Source organism: the organism of the source record quoted next, unplaced genomic scaffold (assembly GCF_019419815.1).
Source record: "Pyrus x bretschneideri cultivar Hongxiangsu unplaced genomic scaffold, Pyrus_bretschneideri_v1 Contig38, whole genome shotgun sequence".
Lineage (NCBI taxonomy): Eukaryota > Viridiplantae > Streptophyta > Magnoliopsida > Rosales > Rosaceae > Pyrus > Pyrus x bretschneideri.
In genome coordinates, this window is record NW_025999701.1 from 1,191,838 (window position 1) to 1,214,682 (window position 22,845).

Here is a 22,845-nt window from a genome sequence, read left to right on the forward strand (position 1 = left end):
TTCTTTTTTTTCAAAATGAATGCCTTGGCCTCCTATTTATAGAATTCCAAAACTTGATTTTTGGATTTAAATAATCAGATGAAATAAATCATTTCTGCCAGGTATTGACATGTGTCATATTTGATGACTTTTCCAATTTATTTCGATTTTTCGTTGAATCACACGCTACATGTAAAATTTATGTGACACGTGAACGTTGAAATTTTAATTATTGGTCAACATTCATTTCACCGAAATTTTGATTTTTGGATTTAAATAATCAGATGAAATAAATCATTTCTGCCAGGTATTGACACGTGTCATATTTGATGACTTTTCCAATTTATTTCGATTTTTCGTTGAATCACACGCTACATGTAAAATTTATGTGACATGTGAACGTTGAAATTTTAATTATTGGTCAACATTCATTTCACCGAAATTTTGATGTCTACAAAGACCATGCTTTCTCTGTGAAATAAGTTGTTTGATTATGCTTGCTCTCTGAAATAAATTGTTTGATTATGCTTATATGTTGTTTGATTGTGTACAGGAGCTGCTGATTGTGTATAAGAGCTGCTGCTTGCTCTCTAAAATAAACCTGCAGTTTGCTTCTTCATTTTTTTGTTTGTTGACTGACCACAAATGCATATTTCTTTTAGTTGTCTCTTTTTGTTGACTTGGTGCCAATACCAAAGACATTTGCATTAAAAAAGATGTGTTGTATGCTACTTTATATAATCAATTTTAGAAGATGCATTTGAATGCAGGATGATTTGGTGTTCAAATAATTTAGTTTTCGGAACCGTAAACCAGCAAGAACAGAATCAGAACCGGTGTAGACCGAACCGTATAAATTTAAGTGGAACCGCACTGAACTGAACCGTTGATATTTTTCGGTTCCGGTTCCGATTTAGGAGAAACCCACCGAACCGCACAGTGTCCATCCCTACTTCGAATTATACATGGTATAAATAAGAATTCAGTTTTCTTGTTCTTTAAGATTATATGTAATTTGATATTTTCTCTTTGTTATGATGCGTCAAGTCTCTTTATTATGAGGTGTATAATGAGATGTATGATATATAAACGGATCTTTTGTTAGCCGGAAAGCAATTTGTGACGAAATGTAACCTTATTTAAATTCTGATGGCGACTAAGAGCAACTCCAGCGTTGGAGCCCTCCCCCCTGGCAATTCACTATTCAATCCACCTAATGAACAGTAATTGCCCTTAATGAACAGTAAGTAGCCCTGGCAATAGATTTTGCATCTCCACCGTTACACTTCTATAGCCCTGGCAATAGGCAATAAAATATTAGTTTTTTATTTATTTATAAAATTAATACAAAATAATTTTAAATGTAATATCGGATAAGATTTTTAATCGTTGTCGGTGCGCCACGTGTCATTATCCTAAGTATTATTAAATAATACAAAATAAATAATTATAATATGGATTTCTGATAAGATTATTAACCAATCACGTCGCGCCACGTGTCATAATCGGTTCACAATCTTTGAGGATAGATTTCCATCAGATTTTAAACGAATGACGGCATGCCACGTGTCATAATCTGTTAACAATCTTGGATGATAGATTTCCATCAGATTTTTAACGAATGACGGCATGCCACGTGGCATTATGCAGAACCTAATCCTTTCTGAATCCTCTATATAATCCACCTTCCATCTTCACAAATCTCACACCAAAATTCTCAAGATCTCTATCATTATTCATAATTTCTGCTTCCTTATTCACGAAAATCAGTTTCAATATTCATAGTTTCTGTTTCTTTCTTTCAATGTCTTCTTCTTCTTCGTCAAGGATGATGTGGGAATTGAATCAGGAAGAGGAAGACTTGTTTAACCAATCAGAATCAATGTTCAATCAGCAGCGGGTAAGAAATGAGAGGGAAGAAGATGAGGAGCGTCAAATGAGAGATGACGACGTAAGAAGGGGCAGAGCCTCACATTCCCGTCGAGTCATCCAAGCTGCGGCTCAGATCTGCAGGCCCAGGCGTTTGATAGGAGCATATTCATGCGACTTAAATGGCTTGTTCTCGTGCATTTACGTTATGTTTCTCTAGTTATTTTAGTCCTTTATGCTTCTTTTGTGTGTTTTCAGGTTCTAAGGGCTTAAGGAAGAAAAAGGATGCATTTTGGAGCATTTTGGAGCAAAATTGGGCTTGGAATGGATGGCATATGATTGGAGCCAAAATGTTGGACGAATTTGAAGGCCTTGTATTCACTTTGGACATAAAACAAAGGGCCTAGCCCATTCTCTCTTAAACCAAGCCCTTTGCCATGCATTTCCTTCCAATTCCAAAGCCCACAATCAATTCAAATGCCATGCAAATCCATATTCAACACCCTAAACTACAAGCATGCATCATCTCACCAAGCAATCAAACAAGCCACATGCATGTCCCTTTAATCATTCAACCACATTCCCACTTTCCTAGCTAACCCTACATGCATTCTTTATTCACTCTTCATCATTGCACCACAAATCATTCACCCACATGCACTCATATTCCCATTTCCTTTCCAACATCTCACATGCATTTCCACCTTCCTACTTCATCATTTCACCACATTCTCCCTCTTTAATTCCACATGCATTCACTTCATCATTACACCACCACTCATTCTTTAATTCCACATGCAATTCTTCATCATTCCTTCACACAAATGCTTAAACAAACATCCATATGTTCCCTCCACTCCTCCTATAAATACCCTTGCATTCCCATTCATTCAAATCATCTCATTCACAACACAACAACACACCACAAACACATTCCTTTCTCCCTTAGAATCCAAAAACCATCTTCCATTTCCACCAATCCTCATCCATTTCCATAATTCCCCAACACTTCCATCCCCCCAACCAACCTATCCTTAAACCTTGTGCTACAACAACGAGGAAGAGAAGAGTGCCTAAACGTTCATACAATTCAAGTTTTGAGTTGTTGGAATGTTTAGGTGTTTCTTTGATTTCAAAGTTTCATTTTAATTCTCTTTGTTTTGTACGTATGAGAAATGGAAGAAAAGAGTGCTTAAACGTTCATACAATTCAAAGTTTTGAGTTGTTGGAATGTTTAGGTGTTTCTTTGATTTCAAAGTTATGAGGAACTAAACCCCCTTTAGCTAGGGGGTGATTCGAAACTATGTTTATGTTTGTAATATGATTTGATTACTTTTAATTACGTTTCATAAGTTGTGAATTCAATTTGTTTAACTGTTTGATTGATAACCTATTTATGTATGTTTATTAAGAATGAACGCTTAATTTTCATGCATGAATTTGACGCTAGAATATAAGTGAGTTTCACGTAATAGTTATGAACTTATATTCACAAGTAGTGGAGGTTGCTTATAAACAATCGTGTTAAACATATTCTTGGCATAAGTTTCATGCAATCATAGTAACGAATGCCTCGTCAACACTTATAGTTTTCATGATGCTTAATGATTCTTGCTTGTATCTCTATTATGCAATTCATGTAGGGAACTTGTGAGGAATGCTTTGGATTGTCGTATGCAATCATCCAATTCATTAACTTAAGGAAAACTTGACGGTTAATTTAAGCGGACCTAATTAACCCGGGGCGTTGAGAATTCATGGTTTATTGAAATGCAATTAGAAATCTTTTTATTATGCAAGTGTAACATGTGTGGAGATAAACCCCTTGGCTAGCATCCATTCATTCCATTTCATTAATTTCATATTTACATTATGTTTTAATTGCAATTTGTTCATTTAGTTTAATTCCGTCCAAAACTCAATCCCCCTTTACTTTATTGTTCAATTTAGTTAGAAATCATTTTAGTTTGTGTTTTTAAAGCATTTTGAGTCTTTTGTTTTGTCTTAGTGTTTTAACGTTTAGTTTCACATTCTTTGAGTCTAGTTTAGTGTTTTATCTTGTTTTTACGTTTTGAAGTCAAATCCAAGTGGTTAACAATCCCTCCTAATCCCCGGTCCAGAACGATCCCTACTTACATCCATACTACAATTGTCAAAAAGAGGGTTTAATTTGTGCGCGTATAATTCTCGCATCAAATTTTGGCGCCGTTGCCGGGGATTAGCAACTTTGCTAATCCCTTGGATTGTTTTATTTTCGTTTGTGTGTATATATTTTTAGTTTTATTTTGTTGATTTTAGAAGCACAACATGGCATTTGATAATGCTTATCTTTTGTCACAGCTCATGGAAAGGTCCCAAATGCAAAACGTTGATATAGTTGATCTTCAATCAAGGAATAACGTGTTTTCCAATACTTACAATTCGGATTGGAGTGATCAATCAACTTCTATGTGGTGGGAACCTCAAAATGTTCAACAAGAAAGATATTGGGAGCCACCTCATATTCAATATGCCCAACCAAACTCAAATTCGTCAATAGATTATAATCAAATTCTTAATGAATTAAACTCTTTGGTGCAGGGTTCACAAAATCAAGCTAAGGAGACTCACCAAGAAACATATTGGCAACCATATGTGGATTCATATGCACCACCACAGCCTTCCCCTCAATCTTCACATCCAAATTCAGGTATATCAAATTATTATAATGAAGTTATTCAACAACTGAATTCTGTGGAGCAGGGCAGGGAAGCTCAACCATTTCAACAAGACGTATTTTGGCGACCAATTGAGGATTTCTATCAAGCAAAAAAATTGGCTGAGTGGAACAGTCAATTTAGGCAGAATGCAGAATGCATGGAACAAATTCAAGAACAAATGGTTGAAGATGAGCCCATGGATGAATTGCTACTGCTCGAAGAGGAGGAGGATGCACAAGGCACGGCAAGGGAAGAACAACCCTTGCCGCAACCTCCCAATATTCCTACACCACCCCATTCAAGTAAGGTTGTTCCAAATTTAATTATTTCTAACTTTGTTCCCCCAAATGCACCCTTCCCTGGCAGGTTCATGCAATCCATGAAAGATGAGGGGAAGAAAGACATCTTGGACACCTTTCCAACAATTCACGAGGAAAAAGTGGTTGAGGAGCATCTTGAATTCATCAAGGAGGAAATTGGAGTGGATCACACAGCCACAACCTTCAAAATGTCCAATCTGAATGAAAACATCCCTTGTGCATTTGTTGAATGTGCTGCGACTTTAGAGCCAATATTGCAGCCCATAGGTAAGCCACCAACTCAAAATCCAAAGTCGTTTTTGACTAATATGTTGTTGATGTCAATGATTAGGGCACCCACTCTTGAAATTCAACCATTGCCGGAACATTTCAAGTATCATCATCCATTCAATGATCAACTCCATGTCGTGGGTTCCATTAAGGCATGATTGTGTTCTTCGTCCGGCTACAAGACGTTAAAGAAAGCGCTATTTGGGAGGCAACCCAATACAATAAATAAAACTTTTGCTTGTTCATTGATTTTTTTTCGATAAATTACAATTGTATCTAAACATGGCAGAAAGATGGAGCCTTTACAAAGGTTGTGTACGTGAGGCCCCACTACGTGGCAACACTCTCGGAGCAAGAGGTCTCGGAGCAGGAGGCATCGGAGCAGGAGGCATAGGAGCAGGAGGCATCGGAGCAGGAGGCATAGGAGCGGGAGGCACCGAGGATAGATCATTCAAGGCCCCAAACCTTGGTGGAACGCTGGATGACCCAGGAAAGAGGTGCCTCTGGAAGAAAGCTGCAAACCGTTGACGGTCATCAAGCTCATCAAGCTTCCTCTTCATGCCTGATGAATAATTATTTGCAAGCACGTGCAAAGTTCTATTCTCGTGCTTAAGTTGTTTTATCTCTTGCTTCAGGTTCTCCACCTCCGCCATCAATGATTCAACCTGACGGGAGCGAGCAAGGAGGCGTTGGCCCATGTTTGACACAGAACCAGCGCACTGAACGCTGAGAGCCAGGGACTCTTGAACGGCCAACTCATCGGACCGTCCTGAAAGCAGCTGACTATCTCTGGGAGTGAGGAGGTTCCGAGCTACTATCGTAGCTGTTGTGGCGTCCTGCATCACGGAATCTTCACCTGTAAGAGGACCGTTAGAAGATAAGAAAGAAGGGCGCCATACTTTACCTTGAAGCGGCACGCCCGTATCACTGCGGAGACTCAATTCTAAGCTAAGGTTTGATGGGTTTGCCATTTTTTTAAAAAAAGTGTTCAAAGAGAAGGGGTGGACGGAGTAAATTTTCAAAGGGCCGGAAACGAGTTTCAAGAATGGGAAATCTTCAGAGTGTGTAAGTTGGCGGTGATCGATAGCTCTATAAAAAGCCAAGGCAACGCGTCCACCGATTCAAAAAGCCGGAATTTGAGGCGTAAAGTTCGGCGACGCTCCCTCAGCTTTTCAGAAAACGCGTTCAACACGTGGAGGCCATTATCGCAGCTACACGTCTTTAGCCGACAAGCGTAAAGTTCGGCGACGCTTTCTCTGCTTTTCAGAAAGCGCCTGCTCAGAAATCGAAGAGGCGTCTTCAAATATCGAAGAGTCGTCACTATTTCAAAAGGCCAGATTTGCGGGATCAAAACGTTTGTCGACAAGGGTAAGAGAACAGTACCACCACTTGCTATCCCTATATTTGTCGACTTTCATCTTTTATGGCAAGGCAAACCTGAAGAAAATGCCCAACTCTTTCTCACCTCTGAGGGCGCACTCCCAGCAAAGCCTTTCGAAACACTCACTTCTTTCTTCTTCCCCAAAGATGATACCAGATGCCTGGAGTACAGATGACCCAGGAGGAAGCAGCACAACAAATACATGTGCTGATTCATTCACCGCTTCTTCAAAAGCAAAGGTATCTCATATCATCAAGGTCAAAAGCAAAAGTATCCCATATCATGCTCTTTCCCTGTCTTTTCCTTTGTCTTTGTTATTAATCGCATAGCAAAGTGAAAGAAGCAATCAGCCGGCACTTGGAGTCTATCTAGACTCTATTCCCTGGTTGCTTACCTAGCTTTGCTGAGCTATCCTCTAACCCTCTTCAATACGAATTGGAGAGATTGAACAAAGAAACAGATAAGAGAAGGAAGCTCAGACCTTCGGGGGAGACCAAAGGAAGCCTGCTGCCCAGTTCAAGAGTAGCACAAAGGAAAATCAACGATGGGAGCAGCGCAGTTCAAGAGTAAGCCTGTGGAATCACAAAGATCCAAGCCTCACTGCAATCACCAAGGAGAAGATGGAACGAAAACTCCATAACCAGATTTGCATCTCTAAACTCTTCTCTTTGTTAGATACATTCTGCCATGTTTAGTATGTTTAATTGCTGTTTATATGTTTGTTTGTGTTTAGTGTGGTTTTTAACATTGAGGACAATGTTTGATTTAAGTGTGGGGGAGATACTAAAGTGTTTTGATGCAAATTCGTAGGGTTTTATCCACCATAACTTCAAATGTTGTTTCTTGCTGTTTTTAAGTGTGTTTAGTGTGTTTTGACTTAAAAATTCGAAAATCACATAAAAATTTGAAAAACATGTTTTGAAAAGCCTAAAAAGAGTGTTTTGAGTCGTTTTTGTGTCGTAGGTACCTTCCAACACAATGATAAGGATTTGGTTTGTAAGTGCATGACTGTTAAAAAGAGTTATAAACATAGAGAAAAGTTTGATTTACTCTTGGTATATGCTTGGTTATGGTTATAATGTATGACTTCACATGCAATCATAAAAGAAAAATTCGTTTTTGTAACATGCTTGAAGGAAGGAACTCAAACAAACGCTACAACCCTGAGAGACTTGAGCCTATAACGTTCTTTGGAGAGTATAATCTGTGATTTCTTGTTTTCTAAAGTCGTTGCATGATCTCATTATTCTTTGCTTGGTTACTACTTAGAAGGCGTTTCATCATATAGTTCCAAATGCTAGAACTCATGCCCATTTCATTCAAAGCATATTATTGATTTGCATAACACATATTCAAGATGAAGTTGTGTAGTGACCACCATCAAAGCCAAAAAGCCATGTGCCCTTAACTCATTTTGTGTTTAAGTTTAACCCCATTGAGCCGTGTTAGCCCATGTTCTTTGTTAACCCACTTTATCCTCACCTAACCTAGAATATGACCGTCCTTACCCTTGTTCTTGAAGCATAGTAAGCAATGAATTCCTTTTGATTAAGGTATTGCAAGAAAATGAGTGTGGGGGAAGGAATGCTTGTTCTTACGTTTATATGTATGTTTTGAGATTCAAAAAAAAAAAAAAAAAAAAAAAAAAAAAAAAAAAAAAAAAAAGTGAAAATAAGTAAGAATGAACTCACGAGCGTTGATGGTTGAAGAAAGGGTCCAAAAAGTGAATATGGCCCTAAAGTTTTGTGTGACTTTCCCTTGGGTGTTCAAAGTTGACTTCTGCGTTCTTAAGGGAATTCTAAGTGCCTGATTCAATACTTTGCTCACTATTGCTTTAAGAATGTTTGTTTACCCTTCACCTTTCATTGTTAGCCAATACCCTAGCCCCGTTACAACCCTTTGACTTCTATCTTGAGTGTTATGTATTTCAATTGTGGAGTTTGAATTTGGTATGAGCATATGGTGTCACTGGTTCTCGCGTCTAAGTAGTAGCATTCCATTCATGAGATCATATCTAAACATGCTTATTAACTCCAGAAATTGCGTTCTTTGTGATACATATATGTGAGTGTCGTTTTCATGTTTACATCAATCTTCTCACATATGACTAGATTAGGGTGTGTAGTTAGAAATTCTGAGTGAAAATCGAGTGCATATCTTGTAAGGAATTGAGCAAATTCTCTAAGGCATGTTACTACATTCAAAACATGGTTTTAAATGCTTAATTGTGAACTAGTATATGGTGACTATGATTAAGAATGTACTTAAGTGTGAAGATGACTAAAATCTGTGGGAATGATGATTTTTAACTTGTCATGTGCATTGGAAATCCCTAAGACGGTTGTTGGAAGGTTTAGGTGTGTTTTACTTGTTTTGTTTCGTTTCGTTTTGTTTTGTTTTTCTTTCTGTTTTACTCGAGGACTAGCAAAAGATAAGTGTGGGGGAGTTTGATAGGAGCATATTCATGCGACTTAAATGGCTTGTTCTCGTGCATTTACGTTATGTTTCTCTAGTTATTTTAGTCCTTTATGCTTCTTTTGTGTGTTTTCAGGTTCTAAGGGCTTAAGGAAGAAAAAGGATGCATTTTGGAGCATTTTGGAGCAAAATTGGGCTTGGAATGGATGGCATATGATTGGAGCCAAAATGTTGGACGAATTTGAAGGCCTTGTATTCACTTTGGACATAAAACAAAGGGCCTAGCCCATTCTCTCTTAAACCAAGCCCTTTGCCATGCATTTCCTTCCAATTCCAAAGCCCACAATCAATTCAAATGCCATGCAAATCCATATTCAACACCCTAAACTACAAGCATGCATCATCTCACCAAGCAATCAAACAAGCCACATGCATGTCCCTTTAATCATTCAACCACATTCCCACTTTCCTAGCTAACCCTACATGCATTCTTTATTCACTCTTCATCATTGCACCACAAATCATTCACCCACATGCACTCATATTCCCATTTCCTTTCCAACATCTCACATGCATTTCCACCTTCCTACTTCATCATTTCACCACATTCTCCCTCTTTAATTCCACATGCATTCACTTCATCATTACACCACCACTCATTCTTTAATTCCACATGCAATTCTTCATCATTCCTTCACACAAATGCTTAAACAAACATCCATATGTTCCCTCCACTCCTCCTATAAATACCCTTGCATTCCCATTCATTCAAATCATCTCATTCACAACACAACAACACACCACAAACACATTCCTTTCTCCCTTAGAATCCAAAAACCATCTTCCATTTCCACCAATCCTCATCCATTTCCATAATTCCCCAACACTTCCATCCCCCCAACCAACCTATCCTTAAACCTTGTGCTACAACAACGAGGAAGAGAAGAGTGCCTAAACGTTCATACAATTCAAGTTTTGAGTTGTTGGAATGTTTAGGTGTTTCTTTGATTTCAAAGTTTCATTTTAATTCTCTTTGTTTTGTACGTATGAGAAATGGAAGAAAAGAGTGCTTAAACGTTCATACAATTCAAAGTTTTGAGTTGTTGGAATGTTTAGGTGTTTCTTTGATTTCAAAGTTATGAGGAACTAAACCCCCTTTAGCTAGGGGGTGATTCGAAACTATGTTTATGTTTGTAATATGATTTGATTACTTTTAATTACGTTTCATAAGTTGTGAATTCAATTTGTTTAACTGTTTGATTGATAACCTATTTATGTATGTTTATTAAGAATGAACGCTTAATTTTCATGCATGAATTTGACGCTAGAATATAAGTGAGTTTCACGTAATAGTTATGAACTTATATTCACAAGTAGTGGAGGTTGCTTATAAACAATCGTGTTAAACATATTCTTGGCATAAGTTTCATGCAATCATAGTAACGAATGCCTCGTCAACACTTATAGTTTTCATGATGCTTAATGATTCTTGCTTGTATCTCTATTATGCAATTCATGTAGGGAACTTGTGAGGAATGCTTTGGATTGTCGTATGCAATCATCCAATTCATTAACTTAAGGAAAACTTGACGGTTAATTTAAGCGGACCTAATTAACCCGGGGCGTTGAGAATTCATGGTTTATTGAAATGCAATTAGAAATCTTTTTATTATGCAAGTGTAACATGTGTGGAGATAAACCCCTTGGCTAGCATCCATTCATTCCATTTCATTAATTTCATATTTACATTATGTTTTAATTGCAATTTGTTCATTTAGTTTAATTCCGTCCAAAACTCAATCCCCCTTTACTTTATTGTTCAATTTAGTTAGAAATCATTTTAGTTTGTGTTTTTAAAGCATTTTGAGTCTTTTGTTTTGTCTTAGTGTTTTAACGTTTAGTTTCACATTCTTTGAGTCTAGTTTAGTGTTTTATCTTGTTTTTACGTTTTTGAAGTCAAATCCAAGTGGTTAACAATCCCTCCTAATCCCCGGTCCAGAACGATCCCTACTTACATCCATACTACAATTGTCAAAAAGAGGGTTTAATTTGTGCGCGTATAATTCTCGCATCAAATTTTGGCGCCGTTGCCGGGGATTAGCAACTTTGCTAATCCCTTGGATTGTTTTATTTTCGTTTGTGTGTATATATTTTTAGTTTTATTTTGTTGATTTTAGAAGCACAACATGGCATTTGATAATGCTTATCTTTTGTCACAGCTCATGGAAAGGTCCCAAATGCAAAACGTTGATATAGTTGATCTTCAATCAAGGAATAACGTGTTTTCCAATACTTACAATTCGGATTGGAGTGATCAATCAACTTCTATGTGGTGGGAACCTCAAAATGTTCAACAAGAAAGATATTGGGAGCCACCTCATATTCAATATGCCCAACCAAACTCAAATTCGTCAATAGATTATAATCAAATTCTTAATGAATTAAACTCTTTGGTGCAGGGTTCACAAAATCAAGCTAAGGAGACTCACCAAGAAACATATTGGCAACCATATGTGGATTCATATGCACCACCACAGCCTTCCCCTCAATCTTCACATCCAAATTCAGGTATATCAAATTATTATAATGAAGTTATTCAACAACTGAATTCTGTGGAGCAGGGCAGGGAAGCTCAACCATTTCAACAAGACGTATTTTGGCGACCAATTGAGGATTTCTATCAAGCAAAAAAATTGGCTGAGTGGAACAGTCAATTTAGGCAGAATGCAGAATGCATGGAACAAATTCAAGAACAAATGGTTGAAGATGAGCCCATGGATGAATTGCTACTGCTCGAAGAGGAGGAGGATGCACAAGGCACGGCAAGGGAAGAACAACCCTTGCCGCAACCTCCCAATATTCCTACACCACCCCATTCAAGTAAGGTTGTTCCAAATTTAATTATTTCTAACTTTGTTCCCCCAAATGCACCCTTCCCTGGCAGGTTCATGCAATCCATGAAAGATGAGGGGAAGAAAGACATCTTGGACACCTTTCCAACAATTCACGAGGAAAAAGTGGTTGAGGAGCATCTTGAATTCATCAAGGAGGAAATTGGAGTGGATCACACAGCCACAACCTTCAAAATGTCCAATCTGAATGAAAACATCCCTTGTGCATTTGTTGAATGTGCTGCGACTTTAGAGCCAATATTGCAGCCCATAGGTAAGCCACCAACTCAAAATCCAAAGTCGTTTTTGACTAATATGTTGTTGATGTCAATGATTAGGGCACCCACTCTTGAAATTCAACCATTGCCGGAACATTTCAAGTATCATCATCCATTCAATGATCAACTCCATGTCGTGGGTTCCATTAAGGCATGATTGTGTTCTTCGTCCGGCTACAAGACGTTAAAGAAAGCGCTATTTGGGAGGCAACCCAATACAGTAAATAAAACTTTTGCTTGTTCATTGATTTTTTTTCGATAAATTACAATTGTATCTAAACATGGCAGAAAGATGGAGCCTTTACAAAGGTTGTGTACGTGAGGCCCCACTACGTGGCAACACTCTCGGAGCAAGAGGTCTCGGAGCAGGAGGCATCGGAGCAGGAGGCATAGGAGCAGGAGGCATCGGAGCAGGAGGCATAGGAGCGGGAGGCACCGAGGATAGATCATTCAAGGCCCCAAACCTTGGTGGAACGCTGGATGACCCAGGAAAGAGGTGCCTCTGGAAGAAAGCTGCAAACCGTTGACGGTCATCAAGCTCATCAAGCTTCCTCTTCATGCCTGATGAATAATTATTTGCAAGCACGTGCAAAGTTCTATTCTCGTGCTTAAGTTGTTTTATCTCTTGCTTCAGGTTCTCCACCTCCGCCATCAATGATTCAACCTGACGGGAGCGAGCAAGGAGGCGTTGGCCCATGTTTGACACAGAACCAGCGCACTGAACGCTGAGAGCCAGGGACTCTTGAACGGCCAACTCATCGGACCGTCCTGAAAGCAGCTGACTATCTCTGGGAGTGAGGAGGTTCCGAGCTACTATCGTAGCTGTTGTGGCGTCCTGCATCACGGAATCTTCACCTGTAAGAGGACCGTTAGAAGATAAGAAAGAAGGGCGCCATACGTTACATTTTTTTTTGAATTTTTATTCAATTAATTAATCTCTGCCGTTGGATATAAAAAAATTTGAATTCCAACGCTCCAGATTGTGCCACGTGTCACAACGGTAACTTTTCAGATTTTTAAAACTATTTTTTCATTTATTTTTTAATTTTTAAAGCATTTTAATATCCACCGTTGATCTCAGATCGAACGGTGGATATTAAATCTGACAGTTTGAAATTTTTTTACCGTTGAGATCTAACGGTCCACATTAAGTGACCGTTACGATCTAACGTACCGTGGGAAGCCACGTGGCTTCCCAACGGTAACAGACAAACATTTTTTTTTTTCTGATTAATGTGTCAGGACGCGCCCCCACGCGCGGGTGGGGTGCACGCGCCTGACACAAAAAAAATAAAATAATAGGCTGACGCCACGCTGGCGTCAGCATGGCGTCACTCCCACCCCGGGCTCAAGGCCTGTCGATTCCTCACGGGCCTGGCCCTCGGGCCTTCCCCTTCCCCCCGGCTTCCCAACGCTGGAGCTGGTCCACCTTCACTCGGGCCTCCGTTTTGGAGCCCGTCCCCCGAGCTAAACCCCACGCTGGGGATGCTCTAATGTTTTTCTAACCGGAAAACAATTTTAGTTTGGAGCAAAAACTCCATTTGCATTTCCCAAAAATGTGTGAAATGTAATTGTATAGTTCTATTGACAAAGCTCTTTACAGGTTCTCCTGATACCGACTGATGCTTTTATTTTTATGACAAACTATTAGATAATTTACACTATATTTATCTATACTACAAAAAGCAGAAGAATTTAAACTCAAAATCCAATGAATTAAAGAGAAATATAATATTCATCACGGTAATTCAGCACTTGTTTACAACGATTAATGTTAATATATTACTGAAGTATTTATTAAAACTTTCTATGGTCAAATATTGTCTGTACAGCCATCAACTCCTAGCGGTGTCACATTTGAGAACCCAAAGCCTCTCTGCCGCTTCCAAATTAAATCACACTCAGAAGTTTGACATGATTTCTGAATTGGTACAGCCATTGGCTGTCCAGCCTGCCCCGATGAAGACTAAACCGAAGAGTCAATATGTCAAAGGAGTAACTGTCCTCTGCATACAATTAAACATTTCCAAGTATTGAGTTCATATGCAAATGCAACCCCAAAACCATGAGAGATTTTTCTGTGTTCAAAGTACGAACACGGACATACGTTTATGTCATTATACAAGTAAAGAGATATTTGAAGAAAAAAATTATCTATTTGTATAATAACATATAGCATACCGCCTACATTCAAAAATCTCTCCAAAACCAAAAGCTACCTCTCTTAAACATTTAATGAGACTTTAAATTCAAGTATTCATTCAATTTCTTCACATCATGGTTTCAGACGAGTGTTCTGAAGGGGTAGGAAGGATTCATTTATGAGGTGCATGTGCCACATTGCCTTCAAAAGCTGTACAGATGCAGACTTTAAAGCTCACAACTGATTACCATTTTAAGCAAGGAGGGAGAGGAGCAAATTTTTTTGTATCGTAACAATGTCACGTGATTTTATCAATTTATTCTAAAGCATAGACTTTTTATTAATATATGTTGTAGTTATAATGAAATAGTAACATTATGCGATTGAAGGGGGAGGAGTAAACATTTGTGTGGCCGTTAAAATTGGGAGGCAGTTTTAACAATTCAACTTAAGGCATAAACGCTTCATTGGCACATGTTGTATTTTGATGAATTAGTAACATAATATAGCAGAAGAGAGAGAAATAAACTTTTGATGTGAGTTATAACTATAAAATTATCACGCAATGTTACAAATTCACATAAAACAAAAATGTTGATATTATTGGACAGTGTTACATTCACAAACAGTAACGTAAGCACAGGGAGAAAGAGGGATATGACTAATGAGTCCCCTTATATGGAACGATAGCAGCTTATGCACCAAGAGTAAGTAGGGGTGGTTCGGTATGGGATACCGAACCGAAAGTAGTATCCCAAATCCCAAATCGAAATTTTTTGGGACGAAAATTTAAAGACCAATCCCAAACCAAAATTTCGAGAATCCCAAATTTCGGGAATCCTGAAATATTTTCGGGATTTCAGTACAAATCGGGAATCCCAAATTAAAATATGAAATTATGAATTATTTTTCAAATATATAATTTAAGAACACATTCATGAACTAGGAATGTCATTTCATTCACACTACCATTTAATCAAATATTGGCATGCTTGATTGTTTTTATCAAAGTCAAAATTCAACTTAATTAAACCCTTTTGACAATCTGTTAAGAGACAAAAGAATCAAACCTTCTGAAATCATTAGCCATGACAGCATCAATAATAAAATCCAAATGAATATCAAACAGAACATGAAAAATATGCAAGGTGTAAGGCATTCCAGGTTGCAGAGCATGAATTAGAAACTACTAGCATCAATTATAAAAGAATAATATATAATATATATAAATTAATAATATATATATAAATTAATAATATATAATTTCGGTTTGGGATTCCCGAAATATTGAGAAGTCAATCCCAAATCCCATACCAAAATTTCAGGATCGGTTTGGGAATTTTGGTTTGGAAAATTTTTAGTTTGGGATCGGAATTTTTTCGGTTCGATTTGGGATTTTCGGGAATTTTTTCCACCCCTAAGAGTAAGCACCAAGAAAATCAAATCTCTGACAGGGGGAGAGAGCAACAAAGAAAAGAATTTACAGAAAACTATCAATCAAATATAAAACAAATTGGGGCTGGACAGTGAACTTATGTCATGCAATGCAATCCTTCTTTATTTTTATCCTCTGGTTTTGGACTAACCTTGACATAAACTTTCCAACAAGGACCACTTAATGCCCTTCTCATCCTTCATATGGTCCCTCCTCCCTTTAAGAATTAGATAGAATCTTTGGTTTGGAATGACTTTTAAATGATTTAGTCTGTTTTTCAAAAAGAAATAATGTTATTTACACATTTATTTTTATTTTTGACAAACTTATTAATTTTTTTCATTGATCATTTTCAATTTATTCAATCCGACAGCTAAATCAAAAGGCGTGGGTGAGAAGTAATAATGAGTGTGTGAATAACACCACTCTTAAAAAAATATTTTAAAAACAATTTTTAATAAAAATGTAAGTTAATTCTGGAAAAACAATCGAGGTGCTTCGTAGAAGAAGCCCAAACCGGTGCAAATAAAAAAAGCCCAAAACTTATGCTTCTTGCATAGAGCGCTTTAAGTGTTTTTGGAATCTAAAAATATTTTCTGTAGAAACGATTTCAATTATTTAAAAGTACTTCTCAAATAAATTCTAATTTTTTATTAATTAATGTACTAATAGTGCTAATTCTTTTTGTACTTTGGATTTTCAATAATTAAATGCTCCACTAGCTACCTGTTTTGCACTTTGATTGTTTCAAAGTTATATGATTACTTGTGATTTTTGTTATATTCTGCCTTCCCACGGAACTATTGAAATTGATGCTCCACTTCACACTTCGGGGTGAGAGATAATCACTCATTTTGATGTTATTAATTAGACATTGACCTTTCCTTTAATGCGGGCACGAGCAAGCACACAATTTAACAATTCAATCACTGTGATTAGAGTAATGCTATTTATACTATATTTTTATACCATATTTTTAGGAATGTGCTAACAACACATTTTAAATTACTTCTCATACATTCCTTGTTAATTTCTGTCCGTTAATTTATTTCAATTCATCCGATCTGATAGCCAAAAATTTAGGAGGCATCAGATGTGCACAGTATCATTTGAAAAAATTTGCAAAACCAAGGAAAGGAATGAGAAAAACTTTTCGTATATCACAATCATTATTTAATTAACTAGTTTTTTTTAATTATTTGTTTATTAATTCAAATGATGTGACTGTCTATATTAAATGCCACCTAAGGTGGTATGGTAATGTGGTACAAAAATATAGTATAAATAACATTACTCATATGATTAACTTGAGAAATGTTAGGAAATTTTTTTATGAACTATTTGTCATTTTACAATAATTTAAAGTTAATATTATGTTAAAAATATAAAATAATAGAAAATTCATAAAGAATTACACTTAAAACCTCCTTAACATTTCTCAATAAACTTTAATTTTTTAAACATTACATATTACTTACTCATATCTAAAATAATTAAGTCGGCTAAAGTAATGTCTTCTGCATCCAAATTCAGTTTCCTACCCAATAATTTTGTATGGAAAAGAAATTTGATTTTTCACTCAAAAGCACATTGTTTTTGAGAGTTTTAACGAAATGCCCACGATACTATTTATTTTAATGAAAAATCACATTCTTACATTAAAAAGTCAAATCTAATACTATTTACTTTACCCTTTATTTTACCCTTATCATTAAAACTCAAAGTTTTCAAACTATTTTCATTAATTTTGTTATTGTTTTTTTGTATGCCCCATCTTTCCCAAACACCAACTGAATAAGCAGCATACAGTTGATTTGACACTGAGAGAACTACAACTTTTAAATAATAGAGGTTTCACCAAAAAAATTAGAATAAAAAAAGCAAGGAGAGGGATTCACATAACACCACAATTACAGATGTACTGAGCCATTTTTCACTCGTCCAAAAAAAAAAAAAAAAGATGAAAAAAATCTTCAGGGTTTGCAGATGACCAGAAAGCAGGGAAGGAGAGCTCTAGGATTTAGCAGATAAAGCTCTTCAATGTTGGAATAAAGCCCCATTTTTCCAGCCAATGAATCAAACCCCATTTGCCCAGCAATTTCCTGAATGTTTTCCAACGGCTTATGAACCCTCCCAGCAATCACTCTGCACACTATCAAAGCTTTCCTTACACTTGCATCTTCCTCCAATACTTCAATTGCCTCAAAAGCTCTTCCACTTGTAGAAGTTGTAAAAACACCAACACCTTGCTTGAGCTCCTTTTTTGCGGAGAACCCGTTACGTATGATCCTACAGACGCTGCATTTCTCCGATACGCAAAGGCTCGAGGATCCATTTAGGCCGAGAGCGCAGGCCACTGTGGTGCCGTAAAACCTCAAGAGCTCATTCCCATCAGCAATGCACCTAGGGTGCTTCTTGGGCAGCTTGCTGGCTTTGATCTTCACAATCTCTCGATACTCTTCGAATCGCGCTAGAGTTCTTTGCATGTTGTGGACTTTGAGCACTCTCTCAATCCGGCGGCAGTGGTTCTCGGATTTTAACCAGCTTGTCCGGCATATTATCTCAACGATTTTTCGAGATGAGTCGCCTTCCATCAGTTCAGTCACTGCCGAAGTTGTGAGGATAATGTGAGTGGGAAAGCTAGTGTAAAATCAGGAGTGAAAAGCAAGCAATTGAGAAATCAAAAGATAGTTCAGAAAAATCATAACCCTTTTAGAAATGTAAACAATCCCCATATTATACCAAACCGAAAGATCGAGTTTCAGGCGATCAAGTGAGACTCGAATCAAAAGATGAACTTGAACCCAAATCCAGTTTCTGCTAGATTCGTTAAACAATGTCTGGTTTAATTTCCAAAGTTAAAGTATATAAATATACATTAAACAAGTTCAATTCTTTTCTGCTGGATTAATAATCTTTGCACATTTCCTCTTTCCCAGCTTGAAAACAAAAGGTGCTAATATTTTTGTGGACGTAAACATATGGTACTATGAGCCTAAGAGGATAAGGAAAAAAAATATAATAAATTGGTCAGAAAAAGATTTACGATCTGTAAACCAAAGTGTTCATATTTCTGCGGTCAGAAGAATTTAGACACAAGTCCTAAAGGGATAAGGAAATTTGGAATATATGCAGTAGAAAACACTCAAGAACAAGAAAGAAAAAGGGTTGGAAACATGGAATAAACTAAAGAACTGTTTTAGTATTCAATAAAATTTTACCAAAAATCAGAGTTTAATTAAGTTTCAGCGAAAGGGTAATTTCTTACCAGCATGTTTAGAGAGATGATGAGCTTCAGCAGCATCCCATTTGGTAAAATGTACTCCACATTTGTGGCAAGTAATTGCACAAGAGCCATTAGAATTTTCTGTGTCGAAAGAAATCCTATTGCTTTGTCTAATTCCGCCAGCACTTCCAGAAAAAGCAGAACCCTTGAAGCCAGCATGCCCTTCTGTACTATCAGCAGAAGCCAGAAAATGGCTTTTTCTTGGAGGAGTTGAGGAAGTCCTAAAAGATGGATTGAAGTAGTGCATTGTGGGATGCCCACCAGGACCAGGTGTCCCAGGCTTTAGGGTATCCATAAACGTTGAACCACCACCACCGCCACCGCCACCGCCGCCACCATTGTTGGCATTTCCACCCCCAACACCGTCATGGAAGCCACCAAGGCTGGTGGTGATTTTGAGCTCACACCTTGAGTTGCTCAAAATTACTTCATGGGTTATTGGGTTGAGAAACTCACTGCTTCCAATGGATCTTGGGCTGCAATTACTTGGTGGCCTTTCCATATGCCTCTTGCTTCCATGAATCACATCCTTGAGATTTGCTATGGATCTTGAGCACCCTGATCTTCCTCCTCTTGCCTTTCTTGTCAAGATTGTGCTCAGTTGCTTCCTGGCTTTTGGAGCATGAACATCTGATGGCTCTGATTGGCAGTGCAGAGATTTCTTCAGAGAGAACCATACTGTTGGCATTTTTGATTAATTTGGTGATACCCTTTTTTTTTTTCTGCTTCCTCCAAAAGTACTTTTCAAACCCTTCCACTTTTTTCTTCAAGTTTTCTCCATTGTTTTCAAAAGCAAATCATCACTCTCCATTAAAAGCTGGAAAAAGTAAGCTTGGATGCCAATCACTTCCTCTTGAACTGCAACTTCTAACTTGGCACACAACTCCCTTTCACTCAAACTTTAACTCCATCCCACTTCTAGCAAACCCAACCATTAGTCAAGAACTACCCCCCAAAACTTTTATGAAATGGATATTACTTTATAAAAATAAATAAATAAACACTGAAAATATTGTAGGTACCATCATATTTTTTATACTCATTCAAATGAAGCATTTTGGAAGCTTCTTCGAAATTGGTTCATGCCTCAGAGTGGAAAGATTTTTTAAGTACCAAGTATTTAACCGATACTCCACATCTTGTAACATAAATAAAAGAAGTAACAAATTTTCTCGTGTTTGTACCCGTTTGAATTTGGGACATTTGCAAAAACCTCTCATCAAAATAAAAGAGAGAGAAGTGTTCACAAAATCAAAAATAATTTATATAAAAACATGTGATGTTTTAGTCTTATATGTATTGTTTTATGTAAATTTAACATTACATAACATTAATTTGTTAAACTGAGACGTCATATAACAGAACATGTCCATGAAACAGTTATTCATATAAATAACCAGAAAAGTTCAAATATTGGGAGTCTTGGAGCCATTCACCAAGACCTTGGTCAGGATTCAGGAACACTAATAAATGGAGCATCGTTAGTGAGGAAGGTACACGTGAAAGAAAGAGACACTAAACCCTGAAATCTGAATTGGCATTCATTACATGGATTCTTATAAATCCGGCATATTATCTTCTTCTTTCTTTTCTTTTTTTTTTTTGTTTTAAGTTTAACCTTACTCTCTCTGAGTCACTTGGTCTGAATCTGAAACAATTTTTATGGTTGTACTACCACACAAAATTATTAGATGGGTACAAAATTTGAACGATCGAGTCCAAAGCTCAGTGCCCAATTTCTGTCCCCACAATTGCCCCCTTTTTTTTAGTTTTTTGGTCAAAGGAAATTTTATTACTATAAAAACACACATTACAACAGAGGCATACACACATTAAATACAACAAAAAAACAAAAAACCTAAAACTAAAGGAAAACAGAAAAAAGTCCCAATAACAGAAAGGCCCAGAAACAACATAGTTTCCGCTAGAAACTTCCACAGCCTTCTCCACCCTCTGAAACAAGTCCATGGCCCGATTCCCCTCCTCCGTCCAGTAACGCCTCCACAGATGCCACCTCCAACCACAAGTTGCTACAAGAGCACAACCATAAACAAGGGATAATCAGCAGCCAAGTGAGAAAAACCGACCATCAGAATGAAGTTCGCGAATACCCACGAACTCTGTCGAAACCGACAGATTACAAGGAGAAAGTGGTGGTGGTTGTACCACCCGAGCTAGAGCAACTGCCGGAACTTTACACACAATCTCTGATAGAAACATGGCTGACGATCGGATCAAAGATAAGCAGGGAAGAGGTATACCTTCAAGAGTAGAGGAACAGAGAAGACTAGAGAGAAAATTGAGAAGAGATAACTGTAGAAGCAAGGAGAGAAGAAGGAAAAGAAACAAGAAAAGACACGACAGCCGACTCTAGCCGAAACTAGGTCCAGTGTCACTGGAAAAACCCAAGATCGAAAGGCTCACAGGTAGTGAGAAATACTCTCAGGAAAGAGAAAAAGAACTCTCACCAAGGAGAGAATTTTCCCACATTTGCCAATTGGCGCCGTAAAATTGAAGACCGATGTGAATACTGACTAATGAGTACATTTTCGTACCTTCCTATGGATCCATGCATTCATAAAATTGGTGAGTTTGCAAATACTAAAAAGGATGAGAATTGGTAAAGTTAGATCATAGGTAAAATGAAATTAAGCTTTGTTTATCACCCTCATATTTCGTGGTTTTCAATATTTAGTACATCAAGTTTTCCACCCCCCACTACCCCCGGCCCCAACGCAGGAGAAGAAGAAGAAGGAGGAGGAAAATAAAAAAAAAAAAACCCAGTCCCGTCCCCAACCCAGAAGAAGGAGGAAAAAAAAAGAAAACCCAATTCGTCATTTCCACATTAATGGAGATCTACCACAAAACTAGTACAAAAATCATCTCAAACTCAAACTCCCCATCTCAAAGTATTTTCAAAATTCAGCCACATTGAAAATCCCAAAAATACGAAGTTCATGGTCTGGGTTTGCATTCGCAGTCGTGAGGCGGGGAAGGAAGGCAGGTGGGTTCCCCCGCGGGGGGGGGGGGGGGGGGGGGGACGAACTGGGTTTGGGCAGCTTTTTTTTTTTCTTCTTTTTCTTCTTCTAGGTTGCAGATTCGATTTTTTTCTTCTTCTTCTTCTTCTTCCTCCTTCTTCTGGGTTGCAGATTCGATTTTTCTTCTTCTTCTTCTGGGTTGCAAATTCAGTTTTTTTTTTGCTTCTTCCTCCTCTTTCTTCTTTTGGGTTGCAGATTCGGTTTTTTTGTTGTTTTCTTCTTCTTCTTCTGCGTTGGGGGGGGGGAGAAGGGATGGGGTTTTTTTTTTTTAACTTTTATTTAATTAATTATTTTAATGACACGCGGCGCCCAATCATTGTTCCACCTGGGCGCCACATCATCACTTAACATGAGAATTAACAGTTTGACTAACGGATGTATGAGACTGTCCCAAAATTAACACTTTAGGTATGACTTTGGGACGAAAAAAACTTGATGTACTAAATGTTGAAAACCACGAAATATGAGGGTAGTAAACAGAGTTTAACCCTATGTTTTATATCACAAACCCAATGTATGGGATGCACCAATGTTCAAATAGTTAAGTTGTGATTGTGATTGTTAAAATGTAGTCATCCATTGTATCAGTGCATCTCATACACCGGTGCATTGTAGAATTTTTGAAAAGAAAATTGATTAACTTCTTCATTCTCATGCTATATGATTACCTACTTGTGTTTTGGTGATTATACCATGTTTATGTCTAAAACCACGTGGCTTTGAGTTATGTTTAGCCGTTAATGTAGTTCACCAAATTATATATATATATTAATTACTTGCAAATGAAAATAAATAAAATCATGCTCCCATTTGAATGTAAGCATAAATATCAGAAGAACAA

General features: G+C 37.4%; 1 protein-coding gene across 1 annotated transcript; it reads right to left on the reverse strand.

Moving 5' to 3' along the window:
* Positions 1-17,475: 17,475 nt before the first annotated feature.
* Positions 17,476-20,117, reverse strand: LOC103946569. The gene is made up of 2 exons (XM_009357292.3): positions 18,949-20,117; positions 17,476-18,285 (listed from the first exon to the last, which is right to left on the reverse strand). The coding sequence occupies exons 1-2, from the start codon at positions 19,652-19,654 to the stop codon at positions 17,654-17,656; spliced, it is 1,338 nt and encodes a 445-aa protein (XP_009355567.2). The 5' UTR covers positions 19,655-20,117; the 3' UTR covers positions 17,476-17,653.
* Between the last annotated feature and the right edge of the window lie 2,728 nt (positions 20,118-22,845).

Bases quoted from the DNA above. Each gene is read 5' to 3' on its own strand.
- LOC103946569 (XM_009357292.3), bottom strand. From the start codon at position 19,654: ATGCCAACAGTATGGTTCTCTCTGAAGAAATCTCTGCACTGCCAATCA. The intron at 18,286-18,948 runs GTAAGAAATTAC...CAACTTCGGCAG, and splicing joins TCATCTCTCTAAACATGCTG to TGACTGAACTGATGGAAGGC.